Source organism: Lissotriton vulgaris, chromosome 9, assembly GCF_964263255.1.
Source record: "Lissotriton vulgaris chromosome 9, aLisVul1.2, whole genome shotgun sequence".
Classification (NCBI taxonomy): domain Eukaryota; kingdom Metazoa; phylum Chordata; class Amphibia; order Caudata; family Salamandridae; genus Lissotriton; species Lissotriton vulgaris.
Window position 1 is genome coordinate 1,228,868,166 of NC_141697.1, and position 9,604 is coordinate 1,228,877,769.

General features: G+C 42.2%; 1 protein-coding gene across 2 annotated transcripts in view; it reads right to left on the reverse strand.

The window, feature by feature from the left end:
- The window catches only part of LOC147693118 (CUB and zona pellucida-like domain-containing protein 1), a 67,985-nt gene extending 58,609 nt beyond the window's left edge, over nt 1-9,376 (reverse strand). The window contains exon 1 of one of the 2 annotated variants that reach the window (XM_086939367.1): nt 9,311-9,376. Coding sequence is in view for 1 of the 2 variants with exons in the window: in XM_086939366.1 (XP_086795492.1) it covers nt 7,931-8,078 (148 nt within the window). In the remaining variant the exon portion in view is untranslated. Of the gene's footprint in view, nt 1-7,930; nt 8,182-9,310 lie in introns of those variants that run through there. The other variant, XM_086939366.1, reaches the window with a different exon arrangement.
- Nucleotides 9,377-9,604: the final 228 nt, after the last annotated feature.

Consider the following 9,604-nt stretch of genomic DNA (forward strand, 5'->3'; position numbering starts at 1 on the left):
TGACAATATGTTTGTGACAATATTACCATCATGCACCTCATCCTGACCTTGTAATTCAACCCCACCAAGAGAGAATTCCTACTTTTTCCAAGAACAGCCATATGAAACCTGACTCAATGACATGAACCTGGATGGACTTGAACATCAACTAATACCTAATTCACCCTGGCCAAGGACATCATCCTAAAGAAACAAATCACTAATAAAACCCAGGCGACCTATACTAGCTCTCTTTACTGAAAAAGTGAATCAATTCCTTGAAGAGAGTGACTTCAGGGCTTCTGTTGAAGCCTCGTACTGGTGCATCTCGAGTTCCACACCTGCCACTTTGAGAGCATCGTAAAAGGCAGTGGTTCATCTCATAAATGAACTAAAGTAATATGATGACATTACCTTAAACTTGATGGTACTCCACTGACTCCCCTTCCTAGCCGGTCTTCTGGTCAAAATCAGCTGCATCCTCTACAAAGACTGGTAGCCAGCACTCCTTGAGAGCCACTGGAGGTGGTAAGTTCATAAGAGAGACAAACCAGTAAAGGATGTTGGTGATTCGTAACCAGGACAAGCCAGGACACCATCAAAGAGGAGAGAATGATGTGCTAAAAAGACAAAACAATGCAACAGCGTTCTCCATTTATGGACCCAAAATCTGTAGCAACAACTTTGTATCCACCAGGGCCACCTCTACCCTGCTCCAAATTAGAAAATAGTGGAAGATGCACCTCTTTTAAGAGGACTGCTTTATGACTTGTTAACAGCCCACTTCTAGAACCCACCTTCCTCTTCAATCACTCATTGACTGTATTTGTGCCTTTGGCTAGATTCCCACTAGAGAAATGATACCACATACATGCAAACATATATATACGGATAGGAGTGGGAAGCAAATATGGGCAGTGGCTACAGGGCTAAGGCACCATTAATGAGTGAGTTGAGACCACCTTGATCGCTGAGAGTCTAGTAGAGGGTGAACTGGTGAAGATGAAAGCTGAGAGATACACAACCACAGACTAATGTGCAGAAGCAGATGGTGTTTGTCGAAGCAGAGGATTGGTATTTTTTTAATGCAATGATGGAAAAGATGTGTGATACGGCTAGAATAGATTGAGGTAGGAGGTAGTTCATTGAGTGCAAATGAGGGGTAAGAGGTAGGAGCATGAGAAGGCAGTAGTACGAGTTGAGCAGATGGCTCATGTCAAAGGAGGACAAGAGAAACGTGATGCTGGGAATAGTGTGCTCGTAGAGGCATTGGTAGATCACCTGGGAGGGATGAGAGGAGAGGATATGAGAGGAGAGGAGAGAAATGTTAGATGCCATTGAAATAGCCAGGAACTATGTAGTTGGTCACATCCTCTTCCTCAATGACACAAATGACCATTGCCTCCTGGTTCTCCTTGACCTCTCTACAGCTTTCATCACACTCAAACATCCAGCATTGATTCACACCCTGAAAACTCACATGGGCCTCACTGGCAAAAGCTGAGAGTGGTTCAGTTCCTCCCTCACCAACCTGTTCAGAAAGGAACTACCAAATCCTGGGCTCTCCCGTTAACTGTGGAGTCCTGCTATTACCCATCATTTTCAACATTTAACACTCTAACCTGAACAACAGTGGGGAAAGGATTGTACTTTGGAGCAGGATTGCATCTACAGACATAGCAAAGGTAGAGAAATCATTGACATTTGTGTGCAAGTCATATTTCCTATTCACACTCCAACTTAAGCAACATTGGTGAAAGTACTGGGCTTTGGAGGGATGAGATTTATTAATTCCATTCGAACTAATAAACAGTTGAGAAAGTGCTGGACTTTGGAGGGGTCAGATTTGTTATTCCCACTCCAACCTAAGCAACAGTAGGGAAAGTCTTGCACTCTTGTGGGAGGCAGTTAGATTTTCATTTATAAAAAAACACCTTTCTATAAACAACCCAAAACACCACTAAATAAATACAAAATAGACTTATACCTTTTTTATCTACTTAAATATTAATTCCAAATTAAAACGCTACAAGTCAGACAACCCACAATAATGAGAAATAATACTCAAATAAATAAAAATAAATCACAACAAAATTTTTTAAAGGAAGTAAATGTTAATGAAACAAAAACATAACACATCAGCAAATAAATATCTTGATCAAGCAAATAATTTAGTTTATAAGTACTTTATATTATTAATTTATATAAGTAATGACATCATTGTACAATTAAAGTTAAAACAGTAACTAGCAATTAAAAAAATATTACAATATAAAAACATACATAAGTCATAATATAATTAACCAATAGAAAAAATCAATTTTCTATTCATATAAGGGTAAATAAACTAACACATTATTTAGATGATTGTCAATGTAATGCCAATTACGTAAAAGAATGTGTAAAACACATTGACATTTATATTTAACCATCTTCCCATCCTACTCCTCTATAAACCCAACAAACTGCCAAAAATTCTAAAAGAAATTAAATAAACTCAGAAACAACACTTTAAAAATATTACCAAAACAATAAAACAACTACTAAAAAAACAACCACCTAAAATTAATATATCAATAAAGCAGTAAATCATCTAAAAAAATATTCAGAACCTATATTGTATACAACTATAATTTTAAAATAACAATTAAAACTTGAAAAAATCTATATATATTTGCCTGTGGTATTCTGTAAAACAATATTCTTGTAACTGCATTATTTTTTGGACAATATTTACATCTGACGAAATTTATGTGACAATATTACCATCATGCACCTCATCCAGACCTTGTAATTCAACCCCACCAAGAGAGAACTCCTACTTTTTTCCAAGAACAGCCATATGAAACCTGACTCAATGACATGAACCCGGATGGATTTGAACATCATCTAATACCTAATACACCCTGGCCAAGGACATCACCAAGAAAACCGAGGCTCTCTATGCTAGCTCTCTTTACTGAAAAAGTGAATCAATTCCTTCTAGAGAGTGACTTCAGAGCTTCTGTTTAAGCCCTTGTACTGGTGCATCTCGAGTTCCACACCTGCCAATTTGAGAGCATTGTAAAAGGCAGTGGTTCATCTCATAAGTGACTTAAAGTAATATGATGACATTATTTTAACCTTGATGGAACTCCACTGGCTCCCCTTGCTAGGTCTCCTGGTCAAAATCAGCTGCATCGTCTACAAAGACTGATGAAGGGTTAAAATCACGCTCTACCATCTAATCACCAAAAAGAGCACCTCTTATCTGTCTTGATAGCGAAAATTTCACATATGGCCCTACCAGAGAGAACCTGAAAATGTGCTTAAAACCCTCAATTTTGCTATACATGATCAGCAAACTAAAATCACACAAACTCCCTGAATCCTGGGGTTATAGACCCAAGGCAAAGGCCAAAAAGACATGTCTTAGGATAACAAAAATTAACTAGGCCCACACTGATGTTAAACCTGCATTACTGGTGCATTGAAAAACAACGTGGTAAATTGGCCTGACGTGAAGTACAGTAATTTTCCACAGCCTTAAGACCAACACCCTCTCACACGTACACAAGACCCAGCTGGTGCAGGTTGACACATCTTGGGAGGTTGACACATCGAGGCTTTCCACTGAAACCTTATTTTGAAACTGTGCTTGCACGAAGTAAAAGCTGCAACCTCTCGCAATAGCAGTACCTATCGTAAGTTCCGCTCTCACATATATTTTTAGAATGTACAGGACAAGAAGTCTTTGTTTATGTTCTGCGGTTCTGCGGTCAAGCATGGCCAACCAACCGTTAGGACACCTGACCGCCCCCACTGTCCTAGGACAATGCGGTCAAGCCACCTGCGTCAGAAAATACGTCAGGACAGTGTTAGTTCTGTGATTTTAGGTATAAAAGATCCACCATCACAACTATCTGATTTGGGACTACCAGAACCTACTCTACCAGGTGATGCCTTCCTGAATAAGATAGCTTTTCAATCTTCTTAATAATCTTAGCTAGCCAGGTGCTTATTCATCCATACCCAATTCCTTGCATTATAGGTATCATCTATACTACTATTATAAAGTAAGAACTGGGAACCTTTGAGGCGGGTAAACTCGGGAACCACAGCGCCAATCCAAACACCTAATACATCATTGGAATTGGCAGGGTCTGCAGAGTGACATAGGCTATATAACCCCCAAAAATATACGTTCTTTAAAAAATATACCTTACTAAAAAAATAGTCCCTTGGAAGTAGCGCCGGCCGTGTGCACGAACGTGCTGACATCATCAGGAGCGTGAGGAGTACAGCCGTGGGGAGGAAAAGTAAAGACGGCGTTCGGCGGGAGGAGCACGGAAGAGAGGTAAGGGTGTCAGTATTGCAGGGGGCCCTGAAGCAGCCTTTACGTCGGGGCGGCCGGGGCACAGAAGCAGCCTTGGTTACTCGAAATCGGTAAAAGTGTGCAGGAATACAGGGACTGAGGTCCGGATTAACCCTCCTCCCCCCGGAGCTATGGAGACTGAAAGCAAGATGCAGACTTCAAAAGAATGGACAATACAATGAGTCGTATGCATCTAAACGACTGAAAACTCCCGTTATCTTTTCATCATTGACTCGTGAGAAACGAAGAACCGATCAGTGTCAGTGCAACAGGAAATCCACCAGCCTTAAGAGATGAACCACAAATGCGTTTTGAGAGCGATCGCAAGCAATAAACTGTCCTGGTTACAGAGGAGATCTGAGAAGGTAGCAAGGAACTCAACCTTCATGTTGCATCAGAAATAAATTGGCTTGCAGAAAAGCCCTCCTTGGCATCTTAAAGCAAATAAAAACAAATTCAAAATCTTCCGCTTTGTAGGCAAACAGCATAACAATACACATGTTTGGATCTGTGTGGATAAGTATTGTACCCTCTGCAATGAAGAGAAAAACGCAGCAAAGAACAGTACTAATACTATATAGTCAAAGTCCTACATGGCGTTCTTCCATGCCTCTGTCAAGTTCCATCCAACCATACATGATTATGTAAGTTGCTGTACTGTGTGTTCTGTGTGAAAGGGCCTTTGCATTTCAGTTGCCTTTGCTGCCTCTGAAGCCCCCTTCACTTGCAGGGCATCTCCCTGTCACATCACTTGTGATTGGTAGTCATAACTAAATACAGTAACTGACAACAGGGCATAGCATTGTGCCATTGTACCCAGAGAGAACATCTCTGACAACATCCTGTTAAATTGTTCACTTTTCACGGCGTGTGTCAATGTGTTTGATCCCATAACAGGTAAGCAGCACTTACAGATGGACATGATACTTGGCCCCCGATACTGTGCTGTCTGAGCGAGGCTTTTAGTGGAGATGGCTTGGACAGTGTTGCTGCACTGCCTATACCTCCCTCCTGTCTATCGAGTGATGGAGTGATGGGGCTAGCTGAAGGGGAGGGGGGGTCTTAAAATGTAGCACCACATGAAACTGAGAGTTTCTGTTTAGACATTTTATATACAGAGCCGTCTGCAGGAAAGAAGCCATCTTTCAAACTTGCAGTGGAATCCGAACAATTCATGTATGACGGAAATTAATAATTTGCTACATCATGTGATCCCAAACGCTTAACCTACATTTTAAAATGAGTATGAGGAAATCTTATACCGGCTTCTGCCATAGATCAAACCATACGGGAGGAAAACGTGCGCACAATTTAATATTCACTCGCTATTATCAGGGCTAAATTTCAGAACAGCGAGGCCTGTCAACATAAGCAGCTGTGCGAGTCACTCGCATGAACGGGCCAACTTACAAACAGCTAAAGCATGCTTGGTAATTGAAATTCATACAATCTAAGAAGTAGAGGCGCGGTTAAGGGACACATGACAACGCAAAACGTATCCGCCTCGTTTCCGTGGTAAACAAAGCATTTACAATGCAATTGGTTATTAAAAATGGCAATGCCTTTTATACAAAAAGTATATTCATTTAGAATTCAATTAATCCAAACTAATATAATAAAGAGAGAGCCCAAACCTTTGAGGCGGGTAATCTCAGGAACCACAGCACCAATCACAACACCAATCACAACACCCAATGCAGAGTTAGAAAGGGCAGTTGCAGCAGAAGGACATAGGCTATGCAGACGCCCACCATATACATTTAAAAGGTAAAAGAACCATGCCAGCAAAGTAGTCCCTTGTGGGCGTGTCTGCATTGTGCTGTGGCCGTGTGCTGGGGGCGTGACAAACGCTGGGGGCGTGTGGTACGTTCCGCCCTTCATGCCATGTCTCATATCGTGTGCTATTCCCACCCAGCTCCCTTTAAATACCCCTACACCCCATAATCATAACCCACCCTTACTCCTTAAAATACCCCATCACCCTTAAACACTAACCCATCTTAACCCCATAAATATACCCTATACCCCAAAACCCACACCTATCCCTAAACCCTAAAAATACCCCTGTACCCCAAAACCTAGCCCTGAACCCTTAAAATACCCCTGAACCCAAAACCCAAACCTACCCCTGAACCCTAAAAATACCCCTATACCCCAAAACCCAAACCTAGCTCTGAACCCTAAAAATACCCCTGTACCCCAAAACCCATACCTATCCCTAAACTACCCCTGTACCCCATAACCCAAAACTATATCTGAACCCTTAAAAGACCCAAACACCCCAAAACATATACCTCAGTACCCCAAAACATATACCCCTATACCCATACTTACCTTATCCAAACATTTAAAAAAAACATGCTATTACCATTCATGCATTTGCAACGAATTTCGTTGTAAATGTATGCGTGGTAAAAGCATATAAAATGTAATGCATGCGTTATAATGCCATTGCGGAGTCATGGTACTTTCATAATGAAAGTATGCGGAGTGATGGTATGCGGAAAGAAAGTTGCGGAATAATGGGTGTTTACCCTCCCCTGGTAAGTACATTGGTGGCACGGCAGCCCACATCACCAGCAACATACTCCTATTTTTTCACCACCCATTTGAAAAATGCACAGGTCTCTCTCATTGATGGCCAGCACCGCCATACACTTTTAGACACACCTCCCGCCAGAAGTTCTAGAATTGCGAACTTTAGAGCTGGGGAGCTACGTTCGAATCTAGGCATCAGCTCAACATCCTGTGATTCCAGGCAAATCGCTTTGTCTCCCCGTGCCTACCACAAATGAATGTGTTCTTCTGTAATGTAAATTGTGGTCATGCCATGTTGTCGAGTTCGCGCTATATAATATTGCAAGGAAAAAAAAAAGTAGGGAAACTCGAGTTCACACACTACTGAACGCGCACTCTTAAGTGCATCAGCAGTGCACTGTGAATCGGAGCGTTTCACAGGCCTGTCATAGATAAGAAATGCTATCAAAACGAAATCCTGCAAAACAATATACTACTGGCCGGCAGCAATTCATACCCGGACAACGTCGGGACGGGCTGCTAGTTTTAGTATAAGATCCTCTAGGGTTCTTCTCCCTAGATAGGTGCTTCAAGGCACTAGGCCTGATAGAAATGTACTCTGTATAACCCAGCTAAAATTCAATTGTGTCTTTTTAATCTTAGCCTCTGATATTTTATTCTTACTAGAGTACTTAAACCTGCAATACTGATTCTCCTCAGGAGAGTGGTGTGTAGTCAAAGTATTTTCCTGAACTGGATTTAATGCCTGCTTGAAGTCTCCATTTCACACTGAAAGTTATATTTTAGTAGGTAGTCACTTCTGTTCACTTTGCAGCATTATATAAGCAATTGATATCTTGCATAGTTTCTGGCAGAGTGAAGCCAGGGTTTCTTAAAGAGTGTTCTTTAGCAATATGCCTCATTGATATATGTGTGTGTGTGTAGTAATAAACGTGCCACTCCAACTTGAAAAGTCGTCATTTCACGTTATTGTTTCTTCTTTCTTATTGAAACGATTCTCCTAACCACAGTTGAGTGTGGCCACACCCTAAGGGGCTTGAAAGGGCCTCTGCTACTCACCCTCAGTCAGCTGGCGACCACGGAAAATTCTGCGAAGATGATCTTGCTGGTGGGGGTCTGGAATACCTCGACAGATTGTGCCACAGGGTCCGGTCTCCTCTGCTGACCACGGGGTAAGACAAGGACATTTTTGTTTTTTTCCTTGCATTGCCCTTGATGTCTGCTTGGAGGCAGGCTCTCTGGGGCCTCTCTGCTGGCTCTTGACCTGCTCTCACCAGTCTGTCTGGCCAGGATTAGTACCCTCTATCTCTCTCTTTGTGTGGTCACATGTTGTCACTTTCTTCTCAGATGCCAGTTGCAATTTAAAGTACCCGTTTCTCGCATGTGGTTCAGAGCTTCCTGTGGCTTCAAATGAGGCCGCAGATGCCGTGACTTTGTAGCTTTCTCCTGGTGTGTTCTGCAAATGCCGGTTGTAAGCCCGGAGGGTAGTGACACATTTTGTGATGTACTCCTATAGTGATATATTTACACTCCCTCAGCATTACTGTTACTGCATGGGGTCGGTTTTGGTTTCCGACTAAATCTAGTTTGGGTCCTAAGCATGCATGGCGTCGAGGTTTTAGTCCACGACCAAGTCTAGATTTACACTCCCTCGGCAGTTCAGCTTCTGCATGGGGTCCAGGTTTTTAATTCCTGGACAGATACTACGATTTGCCTGTCTTCAATGTGATGTACTTCCCTAGTGTTTCATTTTTGCAATAACACCAGTGGTGTGTCTCTTCTGTTAGGTAGTACTCCCTGCATTTCTCTGTCTTACGTTCTGGTTTCGCTTACGTTTTATATTATATAACAATGTCATTTACTCTTGTCCTTATGCTGTGGTATACTCTTTTCACTATGCTGTGGTATATACGGATGTCCTTCACTGGTTTTCACATGATTTAAAAGAGTGCCCTGAACTTTCATTTCACATTTTTGTTTACGCTGCTTCTTCCTCTTCGGAGCCTCTATCCCATGCTAATTCATTTATGAGGGCTGCCTTTCCGCCCTTTACTGCTCCCCTTCCTTCTCCTCCTGATTTATTTCTTCAGGGATTAGGTATTGTTTTGCAAGGAGTGGGTATTATTGTTTCCCTTACGGTTCACATTCTCAGAAGGCAGCGCCGATTGCCTTTAACATTTCTGCCTCTGCGCACGCAGAAAGAGGAAGTGCTTTGTTCTATTTGTGGAACACACTGTGCAAGCATCCTGCATTTCATTCCACAGCACTTCACACCTCTCTCTTCTACAGACGCTCTGCAGCACCTGCCTCATGCGCCCCCACCGTCTGACCCCCACCCCCTACACTCCTTCGCCACCTCTTCATCCCTCTCTACACTCTCTCTCTCTCTTTCTCTCTCTTCACCATCCCCACCTCTCCATTCTGTATCCCCACACGTACCTCACGACTTGCTTCCCCTTTCAGGGTTCTACACCCGGCCTGTCTCATCCGATCCTTCACAAAAACATTCTACATTCCGCCTGTTTCCTTTTTCACATATCACGCCCCTCCCTTCTCCCTCCCCTTTTTACCTGATCACTATTTATTGCTCCATTTGTATTTGGTTTTAAAATAAATTTTTCACTGTTTTGTTTCCTGTCTTGTGTTCATCTGTCGTGCTTAATGTTATCAGTCTCATTGCTTGTGCTTTTTTGATAACATTGCTTGTGCCTTTTTGATAACATTGCTTGTGCC